The 18796-nt window shown below is 44.8% G+C and overlaps 1 protein-coding gene across 1 annotated transcript in view; it reads left to right on the top strand.

Moving 5' to 3' along the window:
* The window catches only part of vwa5b1 (von Willebrand factor A domain containing 5B1), a 94987-nt gene that overhangs the window by 50181 nt on the left and 26010 nt on the right, over positions 1–18796 (top strand). The window contains exons 11-15 of the mRNA XM_033047788.1: positions 210–395; positions 2287–2437; positions 4632–4831; positions 7973–8204; positions 14319–14627. Coding sequence (XP_032903679.1) covers positions 210–395; positions 2287–2437; positions 4632–4831; positions 7973–8204; positions 14319–14627 — 1078 coding nt within the window. The remainder of the gene's footprint in view (positions 1–209; positions 396–2286; positions 2438–4631; positions 4832–7972; positions 8205–14318; positions 14628–18796) is intronic.

The raw sequence follows: 18796 nt of genomic DNA on the forward strand, positions 1-18796 counted from the left end.
GGATTATCCCTTGCAGACACACGGGCTTTCTGTGCAGTGCGTAAATGTGAAATCCCACGTTTTAATATAACTGAACACCACAGAAACATCTGAATGCTAACCCATGTTTTTTAAGAGTTTCTTAATAGGAATTAACTGATCAATCATTTTGGTTGCAGCAGAGGCACAAATGAGGAGAAGTAAAAATTACTCTGATTGCTTTTCTGCAGATGGTGAACTCGCTGAAGAAGGCAATGGCACCTTTCCTCAGTGACGTTACAGTTGATTGGTTCTTCCCTGTCACGACCGAGGTGCTTCCTTCTCCAATCGGAACGACCTACCTGTTCCCTGGAGATAGATTAGTAGAATATTGCATTGTATATGACACTTCAAGGTATCACTCAAGCCTCAAGTCAGTAAGTATGAAATCCTGCATCCTGTGCTTTTGTTACTGAATTATTTGAAGTGACAACCCTGCATGGCTGAGATTAAATTTACACAAACCATGCTGCGTGCATCAGGCATAGTCATACGGAAGAAAGAAATCACGGAGCTTCATGTTCATAAGTTCACAAGTTGTAGGAGCAGAATTAGGCCATTCGGCCCATCAAGTCTACTCCGCCATTCAATCATGGCTGATCTGTCTTTCCCTCTCAACTCCATTCTCCCGACTTCTCCCCATAACCCCTGAAGCCCGTACTAATCAAGAATGTATCAATCTCCACTTTAGAAATATCCATTGCCTTAACCTCCACAGCATTCTGTGGCAACGAATTCTTCAGATTCACCACCATCTGATTAATTAAAATTTTCCTCATCTTTCTTAAGGTACATGCTTTTATTCTGAGACTGTGCAAGGAGCTAGCATTCATTCGATGGGCCTAATGGTCCTTGTTTTCACCACAACAAACATGCGATTCTATCCCGAATCTCCTCACTGTTGCAGGGTTGAGCTAAAGGGTTGATGTTAAAGGCTGGGTGACAATAAGTTGCCTTCACAGTTGTGTGGGAGTGTGGTGAGGCTGGAGCTCCTATGAGCCTCTGGAAGAAATGTATGTATAGGTGGGAAGTTAGAAGGATCTAATGAACAGTACAATCTTTGCATCCATTGCATATCATTGCTGTCCTAAACAACTGCGGCAAATATTACATCGAGAGTTTCCAATTTTTTATCTTTGGTTCAACTTAGAGAGTTATTGTTGTTTGGTCAAGTTGGTCATTATTAATTTTGTTGAGTTTAGTTTAGAGGTACAGCATGGATGCAGGCCCTTTGGCCCTCCGTGTCCATGCTGTTCATCCATCACCCGTTTATACTAGTTGTTGAGTTGAGTTGAGTTTATTGTCACATGTATCGAGGTACAGTGAAAAGTTAGTTCTAAGCTATCTCTCGTTTGCATCCACTCCCTACACACTGGGGACAATATACAGAGGCCATTTAAACTACAAACTTGCACGTCTTTGTGATGTGGGTGGAAACCAGAGCACCCGGAGGAAACCCAAGCAGTTACAGAGAGAATGTGCAAATTCCACACAGACAGTACCCGAGGACAGGATCGAAGAGTGCCGATGGGATGAATAAGTGACAAAGGCCTGAGGATGGCCAGGGTGGTGTGGTTCTTTGATGATATTAGCAGATTTGTGAGGCAGTGCCTCCTGTAGATCCCTTTGAGGAGGCCAGTACCTGTGATGGACCAGGTAGTTCACCACTTCTTGCAGCCTGTTTCATTCCTGAGATAGGATGTACATGAGGAGGTTTGTATTTTCCACTGCATCATTACCTTTGGATGGGGCTCTGGTGAGATCTGATCTTGGCAGTTCCCAGTATTGGTATGAGACAGGGAGCGAAACAGACACACACACATACACACATATATATATATATATATACAGAGACACACACAAACACATATATACAGACACACACATATACAGACTCACACACATACATACATATATACAGAGATACACACACACACATATATACGGACACACACATATACAGGCTCACACACATACATACATTTATACAGAGATACACACACACACATATATACGGACACACACATATACAGAGCGACACCCATATATACAGACACACACATACATTTAAAGTATGTATTGCCTCTAAGAATGTCAGATGGATTTTTTACACAGTTCCTGATTTGTTTATATTTTTTTACATTGAACAAAGTTTATATTGATGAAATTTTTTTTTCGAAATTTGAATGGTAGAGCAGGATTGATGGGCTGAGTGGCCTCCTTCTGCTTCCATTTCCCATATTCTGATCTTCTCTTGACTTGTTTGAGAATAAAGAGTGGAGGTGCAGCCTGACCTGGTCTCAGCAGTCCAGCAGCTCAGTTTTTTACCACTCGCAAGAGGAGGATCCGGAGAACTGGAGAGGGTGCCGAGACCCTGCCATGGAACCTGCCCCCATGAACGAAGACCCTGAGACGGAAGGTAAGCCGGTTGGGGTTGGGAAACTTTGAGCGGAGTTTAATTTTAGATGGGCCAACAGAACCAGCCCTTACTGGAATACTAAACTGCATCTGCCCCTGTGTTGCTCTCTTGATATTTGGAAAGTCATAGTCATACAGCGTGGAAACAGGCCCTTCGGCCCAACGTGCCCACCTTGCCCACATTGACCAATATCCCCCCCATCTACATTTGTCCCACCTGCCTGCACTTCGTCCATATCGCTCTAAACCTATCCTATCCACGAAAGTGTCATTCTGATGAAATGTGAAGAACTTTTACAATATATAATCTACAATTGCTTGAAAAGCACAACTTGTATTCTGACACACGCTCAGTATGTTGCCGAAACCATGTTCACAAGTTATAGGTGTAGAATTAGGCCATTCGGCCCATCAGGTCCACTCTGCCATTCAACCATGGCTGATCTCTGCCTCCTAATCCCATTTTCCTGCCTTCTCCCCGTAACCTTAGACACTCATTCTACTCATGAATTTATCTATCTCTGCTTTGAAACATATCCACTGACTAGGCCTCCACAGCCCTCTGTGGCAATGAGTTCCACAGATTAACTACCCTCTGAATAAAGAAGTTTCTCTTCACCTCCTTTCTAAAAGAGCGCCCTTTAATTCTGAGGCTATGACCTCTGGTCCTAAACTCTCCCACCAGTGGAAACATCCTTTCCACATCCACCCTGTCTATGCCTTTCATTATTCTGTAAGTGTCAATGAGGTCCCCCTTCAACCTTCTAAACTCCAGCGAGTAGAGGCCCAGTGCTGTCAAGTGGTCGTCTTGTGCTAACCCACTCATTTCTGGAATCATTCTTGTAAACCTCCTCTGGACCCTCGCCAGAGCCAGCACATCCTTCCTCAGATATGGGGCCCAAATTTGCTCACAGTGTTCCAAATGCAGCCTGACCTGCACCTTATAGAGCCGCACCACTCTGCTCCAGTTAAACCTCCAGTCCTGTCCTTCAAATTGGTTCCAAATTGGATAATGGTTTGTGTTCTAACAGATCTATCCACCATCAAACTAATTTACACAGCTCACCTGGGTTGAGGTGAGCTGGTTCTATCCCAGTTCCCTAGGCTACGGAGATGCCTAAAAGGTTCCGTACAAGGGACATAGACTCTGTCCCAGTTGGGGGGGGGGGGGCAGGAAATGCTTGATAGGCTGGGCAAGGGGCCTCATTGTAATATTGCACGCTGCTTCTTATTTGTGCTCAGCTTCTGTCACAGAGACTGGATCGGTGTCCCTGGATGTTCCAACTCCACTTTGAGCAATCAAGGTCCAGAGGGTGGCACACGTCACTGGGAATGTTACATTTCTTCAAGGAGCTCTTGAGAGAACTCTTGAAGCATTTGCCCCCTGTCCTCCTGTCTTGGAATGAGGTGCTTGTTTTAAGAGTCTGGTGATGGGACTCTATGGTCCATCCATCGGATCTGGTTGAGAAGGAGTTGGCAGATGACCATGCCTCTGTGATAGCCAGATTCCTCTTCTTCATTGCTGCTGAAGATTGCATATGTAAGTGTCGGATAAGGCTCAGGCAAGCCTTCCGTGGGAGATAACACGGCAACACCATTGACTAATCTGAAACATAAGTGTCTGAGTGAGGGTGAATATCCCTGGAACACCAGACCCACGCAACTGTGGATCTCCAGGTGAGGAGTTATGGCACAGGTCTCTACCACTAACAATTGACTTCACAGTTCAAGGGTTGTGGGTGTATCCTGAAGATGTGTGTATTTGTATGTCAATTGGCCTCTGTAAATTGCCCCTAGCATGTAAGCAAGTGGGATAAGTTAGAACTAGTGTGAATGGTTGACACTAGTAGATGGCATGGACTCGGTGGGCCGAAGGGCCTGTTTCCATGCTGTATCTTTCAACCAATACACCCAAATTAATTTAATATTTCCATCACATAATTGCTATTAAGCTGGTGGTAATCAGTTACCCGCCAAGTGTAAAAAAAAGTGTAATTGAAAATTACACCATCAAACATCTTTGCCAACCCTTTCATTTTCCCTGGCAACCGTCAAAACCCCAGAGTTGGTAACTAGGCGTACTTTGAACCAAAAATGGCGATTGTGAATAAAAGCGCAGAAGAAGTCTAACTATCTGGAATTGTCAAGTGTTAGGAATGTTGCTCTAAATCTTATCAATGTGTATATATTTCAAGGTGTTGATACACAGACTCCTCCCAGAAGACGAGCTTTCAGCAGCAATTGCATTGGTAGACAGCATGTCGCAAAGAGAGTGTACACCCCCAGCGATCCAGGGTCTGCCTTCAATAAAAACCCTCTTCGTAGAGCACGGGCTCAGCAGCTTGTGGGCGGGAGCAGCCCAGAACATCTCTCTCCATCTCCAGGGGAGTTCCAGGCAAGTTTCCTTCATAGGCTTTTACTTTACTTTAGACTTCAGAGATGCCTCTCCCACCGAGTTACTCCACCATTTTGTGCCTATCTTCGGTTTAAACCAGCATCTGCAGTTCCTTCCTGCACAACCTACAAACCTGTACGTCTTTGGAAGCAAAGATCCTATAGCGGAGCAAGATAGACCACTCCTGCTAAATGCAATGGGGCTGACGTGTAGTACGCAACGGAACGGAACGTGTGCCTTTTTTTCATCCATTTCTGTATCCCGACCCGACCCGACCCGACTCGCAGTGTAATCAACGTTGCAGGGGAACAGTTTGTGTTAATAAATTAAAATTCTGTAAATGAGGAGAAGATTTTTACCAAATAACTTTTATTTTACGAGGATGTTTCCGTAACCGGCTTCCGTCTCCGCACTATTATCCTATGGGATCTTTGGTGCGGAGACGGAAGCCGGTTACGGAAATGGGTCCTTAAATTACCCATTAATCTGCCCATGACCGTACTACGTCTTTTTTGTCGAGTGGACCATCTTGCTCGCTATCTTTGTTTGGAACCGGAGCTCTCAGAGGAAACCCACGCGGTTCATTAAAGGGACTGGTACACATGGCCCATCTTCTCTCAGCTGGTCGAAACAAATGCCTCGTCTGTTTCCCATCCAGAAACTGTAATAACACAGCAGACTGCTGCAAAACAGTGCCCCATCCCCCCAAGGAGCAATTAGTGTGGTGTACCAACACCAATTAGAGTTTTTGTCAATTACACAAAGACTTCAGATTGCAACAATGATACTCAATGAACCTCATTTGCAAAGTGCAGTCTGTTTTTTTCTTCTTCTTGAGCACGCATTAAAACGGCCTTCGTTAAATGCGTCTCCATCACATTCAAATGTCAAAAGCATGACATTTACCGTTTCTGCGGGATTAATGTCAGACAGTAAATGCCAGAGACAACTGCTTTTCTTTCGCTGTTAAAATAGGAATTAATTCTAAGGTGAGCTAAGAGACTAACACATTATTAGTGCAATGGATCCAGGGAGATGACTTTCTTGGACAGCCAGAGTCAACACAAGCTATGAGTTATGATTCAAATTGCATTGAATGAAATGTCATACTTGGGTAGAGACCTGTGGAATTCTTATGACACTGAAATAAGTTATTTGTTCCAACACGCAGGACCATTTCAGTCGACCCCAGGCTCTGTCTCTGCCTCCATAGTCCTGCTGAGTTTTCCCCTCTAAAATAAGCTATCCAATCTTCTGTGTAAAGGAGCATTCAATTCCCTTTCCAGCCATCTTACAGAAAAGCAGAGCTATTCCAACACTTTTGTGTTTGTTTCTGGTGGTGGTGTTCCCGATACTTTTGCCACCCTTATCTTTCTAGATGCAAATGGTTACTCTAGTTAAGTTTGTTTCAGATTGTTGGCGGGATATAAACTTCCTCTCCTGCTTTCCAAGAGCCTGTGAAAGTGATCCTTTGCTTAAGTGTCTGAGATTATCCAAAAGATAGATGGGCATAGTTGGTTAGGGTCTTACAGCAGAGCCAAGAGTAAAAAAGTTGTGGAAGTTTAATTGGTATCTGTACCGTCAACGGAACAATAAAATTCTTACACTACAGTGTATCCTGTAGATGGTAAAAACTGCTGCTACTGGCGACGGAGCGAGTGAATGGTTGTGGATGGGGTGTCTATCAAGCAGGCAGCAGCATAGCAAGCACGCAAACTCAATACACACAGATTACAAAATAATTAAAAAGGAAAAAAATCAGTAAATTGATAACTAATACTAGTGCAGAAAATAACGAAGTCCCATAGTGTTTGGTGGTTCCCATAATGGATAACTAACACTGTCTGTATTTTTGTTGTTTTCTTGCGAGAGTATAGGAAAGTAGCGCACTGTGCAAAGAAAGCCAATGAACCAATAATCTTCCATGTCCCAAAGACATGCGGGTTGGTAGGTTAATTGGCCTTCTTTGCTCAGATGAGTGGTGGAACTTTGGTGGAGGTGATCGGAATGTTGGCAAAATAATTTGGATTCAGTGCAGGCTTTATGTAAATGGTTCTTGATGGTTGACTTTGACTGGGCGCACCGAAGGGCCTGTTTCCGTGCTGAATGGCCCGATGCCCTATGGCTTTAAGAATCCTACCTATCACCCAGCTGGTGGATCTGCTGCCTCACGATGCCGGAGACCCGGGTTTGATCCAGATCTTGGCTGCCACATGTGTCTGCGTGGGTTTCCATGGAGTGCTATGGTTTACTACCACATCCCAAATTGTAGGTTAAGTGTCCCAGGTGTGTGGTAGGGAATGGATGTGAAAGTGGGATAACAAGTAAACAGGTGTAAGTGTAAACTGGTGATCGATTGTCGGCATAGACTCAGTGGGCCAAAGGGCGAAGGAAAATACAAAAAAATTGAAATTTAACAAGAAGGTTTCATCTAGTGTGATACTTATCAGGAACAGAATAATGATGGCATAAACCATTGCAATCATCCTGCAGGATTGGATTGCTACAACTCTCTGCCCTGATGCTGTGATTATGTGGATGAACTAGCGGGTGCACAGTTACAACTAGTCTGGGTCTGAAGAAGGGTTTTAACACAAAACGTTACCTATTCCTTTTCTCCAGAGATGCTACCTGACCTGCTGAGTTACTCCAGCACTTTGCCTATTTACACCTGTACGATATGTGGCAGCATCATGTGGGATGGTCTGGTACAGAACTGTAAAAACACATACCTCGTGATTCAGGGACAGTTTCTTCCCAGCTGTTATCAGGCAACTGAACCATTCTATCACCAACCAGGGAGCGGTCCTAACCTACCATCTACCTCATTAGAGACCCTTGGACTATCTTTACTGGACTTCATCTTGCACTAAACATTATTCCAGTTATCCTGCATCTGTACACGGCTTGATTGTAATCATGCATAGTCCTTTCGTTGACTTGGATAGCACGCAACATCAAAGCTTTTCACTGTACCTCGGTACACGTGGCAATAAACTAAACTGTGGTGTCGCACTCTATTTACCTGTACTCTGATAAAATGGCAGCTCCAGCATTATTATATGCAAAATGAATTTTTCTGTGTAATGTTTAATTGCATATGTGGCAATAAATATCCATTGAACTGTTGAACCGTTGCAGAGAGATGGAGCCAACTGGTGCGTGAACGCCGCTGGGTCGGGACTTGCTGGGAAAGTAAGGCCATCCTTGCTGCATCAGAACTGCATGTCCACTAGCCAGGACTCGGAGCTAGCGCAGGGTCAGCGCGGCGTGCACCAGTCACCCGTGGCGAAGAGCGGGGCGCCTGGCGGGGAGAGCCTCACCTCCAGGTCATCGACGGAGACCACGTCCATCAGCAGCTGCACAGAACCTGGTGAGTCACGATGCCACACTCCAAAAGACGTACAGGTTTGTGGGCTAATCGACTTGGTATAATTGTAAACTGTCCCTAGTGTGTGTAGGATAGTGTTATGCCCCTGTCCCACTTAGGAAACCTGAACGGAAACCTCTGGAGCCTTTGCGCCCCACCCAAGGTTTCCGTGCGGTTCCCGGAGGTTGCAGGTGGTTGCCGGAGGTTGCAGGTAGTGGAAGCAGGTAGGGAGACTGACAAAAACCTACGGGAACCGCACGGAAACCTTGGGTGGGGCGCAAAGTCTCCAGAGGTTTCCGTTCAGGTTTCATAAGAGGGACAGGGGCATTAGTGTACGGGGATCGCTGGTCGGTGTGGCCGAATGCTCTGTTTCCGCGCTGTATCTCTACACTAAACTAAAAGATGGTTAAAGAGAGTGTGGTGGGCAGGGATGAGGTGGGATGTATAAGGCCTGAGGTAGGGATTGTGGCTTTAGGGTATGGTTGTGTGAGGAAGGGGTGGGAAAGGAACCATCGTTCAGGGTGGCTGATGCTGGGAGAGGTGGGTGTGATTGTTGGGTCCTGTTACTAAATAAACTTGATGTTCATAAAACTGCTGGATTGTTGTCGAGGTGCAGTTTAGTTTAGTGATACAGCGTAGAAACAGGCCCTTCAGCCCACCGAGTCGGTGCCGGCCATCCATCCCCATTACACTAGCATGCACCACAAACCAGGGACAATTTACAATTTTTACCGAGCCAATTAACCTACAAACCTGTACGTCTTTCAAATGTGGGAGGAAACTGGAGCACCCGGTGAAAACCCACACGGTCACAGGAAGAATGTACAAACTTTGTAAGTATAGCACCTATTGTCAGCATCTAACCCGTGTCCCTGGGGCTGTAAGGCAGCAACTCTACCGCTGCACCACCGTGCCGCCCAACTCATGTCCCTAATGTCAGGGACCCCCAGAGTTCACTGGATACCTTCAGCAGAGGAAACCTACTATCCTTACTTATCAGATGGTAGCCTCTGTATTCCTGCTTATCACCGTCAATCCTATTTCTCCATCTCCCCCCATCTGGATCCATCTGCCTTTTCTTTCTTTGCCTGCTTCTACCTATCACCCAGCTCTGTCTCCCAATTCCACCCCCGCCCCGGCTCCATTAGCCTGTCAACCTTCACCCCTCCCTGGTCCACCTATCTCCTACAGTGAAGATACAACATGCTGAAATCACTCAGCAGGTCAGGCAGCATCTCTGGAGAACATGGATAGGTGACATTTCGGGCTAGGACTCTTCACTGAAGACGGGTCCTGACCCGAAACGTCAACTGTTCATGCTCTCCAGAAATGTTGCCTGACCCGCTGAGTTACTCTAGCATTTTGTATCTTTCCTTGGCAAACCAGCATCCGGAGTTCCTTGCTTCTACTACTTCTATCACCTGCTGGCCCCTGTCTCACTGCTCTGATTAATATGGGTGTCTGTTATTATGGGGAGAAGGCAGGAAATTGGGGTTCAGAGGGAAAGATAGATAGATCAGCCATGGTTGAATGGCAGAGTAGACTTGATGTGCCGAATGGCCTCATTCTGCACCTACACTTGTGAACATTAACTCTCCTCTTTCTTCTGGCGATCTCCCCTCTCTGTTCATTAATTCATAGTTCATATGTAGTAGGAGCAGTATTAGGCCACTCGGCCCATCAAGTCTACTCTGCCATTCAATCATGGCCAATCGGAATGTACTGACCCTGGCTGATCCTGTTCTGAGGCAGGGTCCCCCCCAGGAAACATCAGCCATTCCTTTCCCCTCATAGATGCTGACTGACCTGCTGAGTTCCTCCAGCAGTTTTTGTTTGCTCCAGTTGCTAGCTGACTGCAGTTTCTGCGTCATTTCATGGCAACTCCGGGTGTACTGGTTGATTGGTAATCTTTTGTTCTTGTTCCCTGAACGGCTGCACAAACAGTGGAGCAGAAACAATGGCTGGACTTTATAACCACAATAAATCAGGGATCTCCTCCAGTCCCCCTGCCTAGTGGTTGTCAGTGATGAGTGTGCTTACAGAGACATATCTCATTAAACCCATGCAGCGTACAAAACTTGCACTGAGGAACTAATTGGATTCTCTGCACGGAGTCCTTTGTTGCTAAGAACAATTGTTTGCAATAATGAAAGTGCACACGGCATGCTGCAATGAATTCATCCAAACGCTCACAGACAAGCAGGTTTCCCAGTGGTTCCCTCTAATTCACTTTATTAAACAAAGACTTGCTTTCTGAAAATCATGGATTGGTTCTGCAGCCTCGACATAAGCTCTGAACGACATGGACTTGGGGGCATTGGTTTTGTCTTTTTTCACTATTATTGTTTGCTTGTTTTTATGTGTATCTTTATGTGTGTGTGTGTGTGTGTATATTATATATATATATATATATATATACACACACAACATGCTGGAATAACTCAGAGGGATAGGCAGCACCTCTGGAGAGAAGGAATGGGGGGAGTTTCAGACCAAGACAATTTGAGTCACCCATTTCTTCTCTCCAGTGATGCTGCCTGCTTGCTGAGTCACTGCAGCATTTTGTGTCTATCTTCGGTGTAAACCAGCATCTGCAGTTCCTTCTGACACAGGCAGTGGTTTAGTTTAGTTTAGAGATACAGCACAGAAACAGGCCCTTCGGCCCACCGAGTTCCTTCCCTACACACACGCATATATAATATGTATATTTATGCACACACTGACCTATTTTTCTCCTTTATTATATTGTTTACAGAGTGTTTACATATTCTGATGTGCTGCTGCCTTTAAGAATTTCATTGGTCTATCTGGGACATATGACAATAAAACACTCTTGATTCTTGTTGATGTTTCAGGTCGGGACACCACTTCAGACTGATTGTGGGGGTGAAGGGGGGGGGGGGGGGTTTGACAGGCAGATGGTTGGACAATGGGCAAAGATGAAAAGCCAAAAGGTGTGAGACAAAAGGAATGAAGAGTTGGGAATTGTGAAGCTTGGGGGAGGAATGTAGGTGGAAAGGGGGGGGGGGAGAAATAGGTGCAAGTCCAGGTCGGGCAAAATCCTGCCAGGCTTTGTTCTGCCCCCACTTTCTTCCAACTTCTTCCCCCCCCCCACCCAGCCGAAAATCAGCTTGAAGAGGCCCGACCCAAACATTACATATCCATGTTCTCCAGAGATGCCGCCTGACCCACTGAGTTCCTCCAGCACTTTGTGTCGTAATTTTGGTAAACCAGCATCTGCAGTTTCTTACTGCTACAGACTTGTTATTGTGTAATCCAGAACTCTTCTTATATGTCTGGCCTCTTTTTAAATGAATCCTTTATATGAGCCACCAAGTGCACACCTGTTTCTTGCACAATCTCCCAATTACCATGTCCCTTTCACCTGCTTCAAACTTCTCTCGTCCTGCACCCTCCTAATGTACACCCATTTCTCTCACTACCTCCCACCCATCTGTCACCCGGCTCCTTTCCTCTCCAAAGACGTACAGGTAATTGGCTTGGGAAATGTAAAAATTGTCCCTAGTGTGTGTAGGATGGTGTTAATGCACAGGGATCGTTGGTCGGCGCGGACCCGGTGGGCCAAGGGCCTGTTTCTGCCTTGTATCTCTAAAACTAAAAACAGTGAGAATGTACCAACCCCATACAGACAGCATCCAATGTCAGGATCGAACCGGGGACTCTGGTGCTGTGAGGCACCAAGTCTACTGCTGTGCCTGAGTCAGGTTGCAACTCCAGACTTACCTAGATGTTGAGAGCCCATCGTGCTGGCTCTCCACATCCCAGAGCCCAGCAGCAATTTCTGAAGATCAACCGGGCTCAGGTGGCATGATGAAAGGTTAGCTGATGCAATGAACTGCAAAGTAATTTTCCTGTCTGAAGTCTCACATTACATTGACTGTTGTACGTGAAAAAAAATCCAACAGGATTTTAATTTGGTTTTAAAAAATTAAAAATTAATCTGAAGAACAGAACTACAGAGAAGAAAATCTTGAGATGAAATAGCTTCGCTGGCTCTGAAGCTAACCTGACATCTCTGGTGAATGCCTCACAATTTTTAAAAGTGGGTAGCATTCAGTTTGTACACACCCAGCACGTATTACCATTTCATTATTCATATACTACTTATAAGTTTTAATATCCATCTTTAACTCTGTAGGGGCATGTGGAGCGTAGGCATTAAGGCATTAATGAATGGGCATCTGTTCAAGCATGTCAATTATGAATAGCCTTCTGCAATCAGCAGAGCGAATACTAATTAGACCCCGCCAACATTCTTCTGCCTCTATGACAAATGGAGCTGGCTTTGTGTAGAATCGAGGAACAAAGCTTCCATCCATAGTTGACACTTGGAATAAATTTGTTAATACTGTAATTAACGACAATGCATTTAAAAAAAAAAAAAAGCAAAAAACCCACAAACTCAGAATTAAAATGCTCCTTTGGGTATTTAATAAAATGTCAGTTTTGTTGGTGATGGCCCGAAATGATCCATGAACTCTTACGGATTTCATGTAACGTTATTTGTTCATTTTGGAACTGGACATTAGTTGTCACAACGAAACCAACAGGCCAATCTCACACATGCATCAAATGGGGGGCAGTAAGTGAGTGGATCAGAAATTAATTGGGAGTGCTAACATCATGCTGCTCAATCTCACATCATGGGCTTGACTAAGGCCAGTCGAACCTTTGGCACGCTACTCCTGAGAGGACGTCAGATCCAATTCAGCTTAGTTTAGAGATACAGCGTGGAAACAGGCCCTTTGGCTCACCGAGTCAATGCTGACCAGCGATCCCCACACTCTAACACAATCCTACACACACTAAGGACATTTTACAATTATACCAAACCCATTAATGTACAAGATGTTTAAGAAGGAACTGCAGATGCTGGAAAATCGAAGGTAGACAAAAGTGCTGGAGAAACTCAGTGGGTGCGGCAGCATCTGTTGAGCGAAGGAAATAGGCAACGTTTCGGGCTGAAACCCTGGAAGGTTTCGACCCAAAACGTTGCCTATTTCCTTCGCTCCATAGATGCTGCCGCACCCGCTGACTTTTTCCAGCACTTTTGTCTACCATTAATGTACAAACCTGTATACGCCTTTGGAGTGTTGGAGGAAACCGGATATCCCGGAGAACACCTACGCAGATCACGTACAGACAAGCACCCGTAGTCAGGATTGAACCTGTGTTCCCGGCACTGCAAGGCAGCAACTCTACCGCTGTGTCACCGTGCTGCCTCGCTGCTCAATTGTCTCCAACCACACTGGGCATCTATACGGTGAAGGATTGACCAGAGAAGACAGCACATGGGCAAGCTGTCCAGCTGTACGAACTGAAGATCAGTGGGGTAATTGTCCCAGGATACTCTCGTGCCAACAAGCTTGTATTATGGAGACCTCAACAGGATGCAGATGCTGGAATGTGGAGTAAAAATCAACGTCTTTGAGGGACGCAGTGGGTCAGGCAGCATCTGTCGGGAGAAATTGGACAGATGGCGTTTCGGGTTGGGATCCTTCTTCAGATTGATGCAGTGGGGAGGATAGCTGGTATTTCTCCCATTGCCTGGGGGATTGTTAATGTTCTGATTTATAGTGAAATAGTCTGCAGGCAGTTATCGAATACCAGCGCTGTCCTTTCAAGCTCCTTTCCTAGTGCATGGGGTGATCGCTGGTCGCTACAGACTCGGTGGACCAATGGGCCTGTTTTTGTGCTGTATCTCGAAACTAAACTAAAACTGAAACTACTTGTTTATGTAAGAGTAAGTTTAGGTATGTCGGGTAGTGCCTATGATGGAATGCTCTTGATATAAAATGACTGCAAGAATTGATGTGTTAACCAAAGCCATTTTACAAGTTTTGTCTTGCTAACAGAATATAGAATGCAGAACAGTGTATGTGCAGGGTATAGTGGGACATGGATCACGTGCAGGCAGAGGAGATTAGTTTCATCTGGCATCATGTTCCACATGGACATTCTGGGCCAAAGGGCCTGTTCCTGTGCTATACTGTTCTGTATGGTTCTACAGCGTGGCATATCCATGAAGTTACTTGCATGTTATGAACAAACTTATGAAGAACTAACGCTGGAATAATGTTGGGTCTGATGTTTCAGGATGTTTTCACCATCGATCGTCGACTCTTGAGGACGAATCATGCTTTGAGTTCCCGGAGCAGTCTCTGAGTTGCACCACGGGCAGCCAACAGCACAGGCTCGACTGCAGGGCAGTCATTTCTGGGTTGCTCTGCGGAAAGATCACTCAGTGGGAAGTCACGTTCGATCTTCAGTCCCTTCTTTACCACAGAGCAAACTGCAAGACGCAGCAGGAAGATGTGTGGAATGAGACGATCCACCAACTGGCAGCCAGGTCCCTCATTCGAGACTTTGAGCAAATGGCGGAGAAGGAGCACGAGATAGAATATGGTAAGTTCGTTCAGGACTTGTGTGTTCACGTTCACAAGTTATAGGATTAGAATCAGACCATTCGGCTCCTGGAGTCTACTCCGCCATTCAATCATGGCAGATTTCTGCCTCCTAATCCCATTTTCCTGCCTTCTCCCATAACCCTTGACATCCGTTTAAATCAAGAATTTGTTTATCTGTACCTTAAAAATATCCACTGACAGTCTCCACAGCTCTCTGTGGCAATGAGTTCCACAGATTAACCACCCTCTGACTAAAGAAGTTCCTCCTCACCTCCTTTCTAAAAGAGCGCCCTTTAATTTTGAGGCTATGACCTCTGGTCCTAGACTCTCCCTCTAGTTGAAACATCCTTTCCACATCCACTCTATCTATGCCTTTCATTATTCTGTAAGTTTCAATGAGGTCCCCCCTCAACCTTCTAAACTCCAGCGAGTAGAGGCCCAGTGCTGTCAAACGCTCTTCATGTGCTAACCCACTCATTCCTGGAATCATTCTTATAAACCTCCTCTGGACCCTCTCCAGAGCCAGCACGTCCTTCCTTAGATATGGGGCCCAAATTTGCTTACAGTACTCCAAATGCGTGTGTTTGTTGAGAGTTGATAATCTGAGAGGGAATGCAAAAGTTTTTTTTAATTTAGCAAAGAGTTGAGCAAAAGCTGCAAATACTGGTCACAATGCATCATTGATACATTTGCAACTGCATGTTTTTATGGGTGGAGAAAGCAACTCTATTATTGATGATGAAAAAATAGTTATAAATTGAAATCATATAGGACCGTGAGTCGATGGCAATGCAGTGAAAATTTGTGACTTGAACATTTATAAGCTGTACAATGGCGCACCAGTAGTCTTGCTGCCTCACAGCGCCAGAGACGCGGGTTCAAACCTGACTACAGGTGCTGTCTGTACAGAGTTTGTACATTCTCCCCGTGACCGCATGGGCCTTCCTCTGGGTGCTCCGGTTTCCTCCCACATTCCAGAGATGCGCAGGTTCGTAGGTTAATTGGCTTCTGTAAATCGCTCCTAGTGTGAAGGATAGAACTATTGTATGTGATCATTGGTCGGCGTGGAGTTAATGGGTCGACCGTATCTCTAAATTCAACTAAACTGTACTAATCTGAACTAAGCTAAACTAAACTAAACTAAACTAAACTAAACTAAACTAAACTGGACTAGACTAGACAAGACTAAACAGAGGAATAGTAGTGCTTTTTCACTGTAACTGTAACGTTGTAATGTTGAAACACTATATCCTACACTGGGGTATTTTTCTCTTTGTTATACTTGTGTATGGCCGTGTAAAGCTTTTCACTGCACCTCGGTACACGTGACAATAAACTAAACTGAAACTGAGCCCTATTGTACGCATATATAGCATGATCTGATTTAATTGAGTATCACATAAACAAAAGCTTTTCACTGTACCTTGATGCACATGCCAATAATAAATCAATATCAGTTCCAATGCAGGTTTGATAATGTCGTCTACACGTGGTTATCAGCTATGCATTTGTCACCTGCGGTTATGAAGCCGACTTCATCATTCATTCATAAAATGTAAACTAGCAGCATCTTGGGGAAATTAAATCAATGTTGCCAGTGTAACCAGTTGTCAGAGCACACAAAATACTATCTTGTTCTTTCCTGACACAATGTATATTTCAGACATTTTCTGTTCCATTTTAACTATGGCCTCTTTGTGTTTCAGTGTTACACCTGTCTGTGCAAAATGCATAACTGGAGCCCGACAATCAATTAATGTCTAGGAAATGCCACTTATTTCTGCTTTTCAAACTAAAAGAGGTTCCTCTACTCCCTTTTCCTTTGCTTCCTACACCCAACCAATTTCCACAACAAATTATTTAACATAGGAGATTCATTTTCTGGCAGACCACTGAAATGTTTCCATCAATTCATTTTTTTCTGGCAATCCAACAGCCCTTTTCACTGTCAATGCATTCCCTCCACAGCTGCTGTCAACAGATCCCTGACGTACTGAGTTCTTCCAGCACTTTGTATTTTGCTCAAGATTCCAGCATATGCAGTTCCTTGTGGCTCCCCATTAATTAATTGATTGTCTCCAACCATACCTACAGGCAGGGAAATGTGTCTGAAGAAGGGTCTTGACTTAAAACATCACCAATTTCTTCTCTCCAGAGATGCTGCCTGTCCCACTGAGTTACTCCAGCTTTTTGTGTCTATCTACAGGTATAGAGTTCCTGATTGTACAGCCACTCCCTGCTTTGAACAAACCTTTCCTCACATCCACCTTATATTAGTTTAGTTTAGTTTAATTTAGGGATACAGCATGGAAACAGGCCCTTTGGTCCACCGAGTCCGCTCCGACCAGCCATCACCCGCATGCTTGTTCTATCCTACACTCTAGGGACAATTTACAGAAGATAATTAACCTACAAACTTGCATGTCTTTGGAGCGTGGGAGGAAACCAGAGCAACCGGAGAAAACCCATGTGGTCACAGGGAGAACGTACAAACTCCATACAGACAGCATCCGGAGTCAGGATCGAAGTCGGGTCTCTGGTGCTGTAAGGCAGCAACTCCACTGCTGTGCCACTGTGCCACCGCTTATATGTTTTGCCCGAAACTATAAATTTACCACTTTGTGCTTAAACTGGCATTTTTGTTTGTAGGCACAAAGGTAGCTGTTTGCATGGTTAATGTCACATAGCCAAAAACAAAATAATGATGTTTTGCTTGTTAAAAGTGTCAGTGTCCCATACCAGCATAAAAACTGCACTGCCTTCAACCATGTGAATAGCTTCTCCCTGTCTAAGACTGTCATGATCTCATATTAGGCGTTCAAACCTCCTATGTTCTAAAGAGAACACCCCCAGCTTGTCCAGTCTGATCTTGCTGCTAAACTCTCTCATTCCTGGAACTGTTATAGAGAAATATTCCAGTAATATGTTCCCTTCCATTCCATGCTCCATGCCTAAACTGGGAATATTTGGGCAAATATGTTTTCAAATCCCTCAATATGATCCATGTATTTAATCTAATGCTTCTTTATATGTACAGTCCCTTTGACTTTATCAAAATAACTCTCTCGACCTTTCATAAAACCTTATTGCTTGTCCATAATCATGTTACTGTTCTCTGAGGAGCCACTCTGCCTTCAATAGACATTTATACAGAACGTCCACTCGAATTGCTAATAATTTGTTTTGTCATTTCTTTTGTCCAATATCATCCTGCATCTGAGAGTTTAGTCTAATTTAGTTTAGAGATCCAGCGCAGAAACAGGCCCCTCAACCCACCAAGTCCGCACCGATCAGCGATCCCCATACACCAGCACTATCCTGCACACTAGGGAATAATTTACAATTTTTACCAAAGCCAATTAACCTTCAAACCTGTATGTCTTTGGAGTGTGGGAGGAAATCGGAGCACCCGGAGAAAACCCACGCGGTCACAGGGTGAACGTACAAACTTCGTACAGACAGCACCCGTAGTCAGGACCTAACCCGGGTCTCTGGACCTGTAAGGCAGCAACTCTACCGCTGCGTCACCGTGATGTCCTGGACTTGTCATACAGCACAGTAAAAGCTCGTTCAGCCCAACTTGTCCGAGTTGACCAAGATGCTCCATAGAAGCTACTGTCGTCCCGTTTGCCGTTTGACCCATATCCCTTTAAGCCTTGCCTATCCACATAGGTGTCTAAATGTCTTTCAAATGTTCTTATTGTATCCATCTCCACGACGTCCTCTCACAGATCATTCAATACACCCACCACCCTCTGAGTGAAAAAGTTGTCCCTCAGGTTCCTATTAAATCTTTCTACTCTCACTTTAAACCTAGTTCTTGATTCCCTTACCCTGGGAAAAGTGTGCATTCACCCTATCTATTCTCCTCATGATTTTATACACCTCCTTAATATCACCCCTCAGCCTCCTGGACTCCAAGGAATAAAGTCCCAGCCTGTACAACCTCTCCCTGCAGCTCAGAGCCATTGAGTGTGTGGTCACATCATCCTGAAAGGTCCTGTCTGTCTATCTTACCTATATTTTTATGCTTCTATCACTCTCCTTTCTTGGATGCTGGTCACAGTGTTATTGAAATAAAATTTAAATGGTATTTATGGTGGCACAATGGCCTAGCCGTGGAGCTGCTGCCTTTCAGCGCCGGAGACCCGAGTTTGATCTTGACCT

The sequence above is a fragment of the Amblyraja radiata genome, chromosome 31 (assembly GCF_010909765.2).
Source record: "Amblyraja radiata isolate CabotCenter1 chromosome 31, sAmbRad1.1.pri, whole genome shotgun sequence".
Classification (NCBI taxonomy): domain Eukaryota; kingdom Metazoa; phylum Chordata; class Chondrichthyes; order Rajiformes; family Rajidae; genus Amblyraja; species Amblyraja radiata.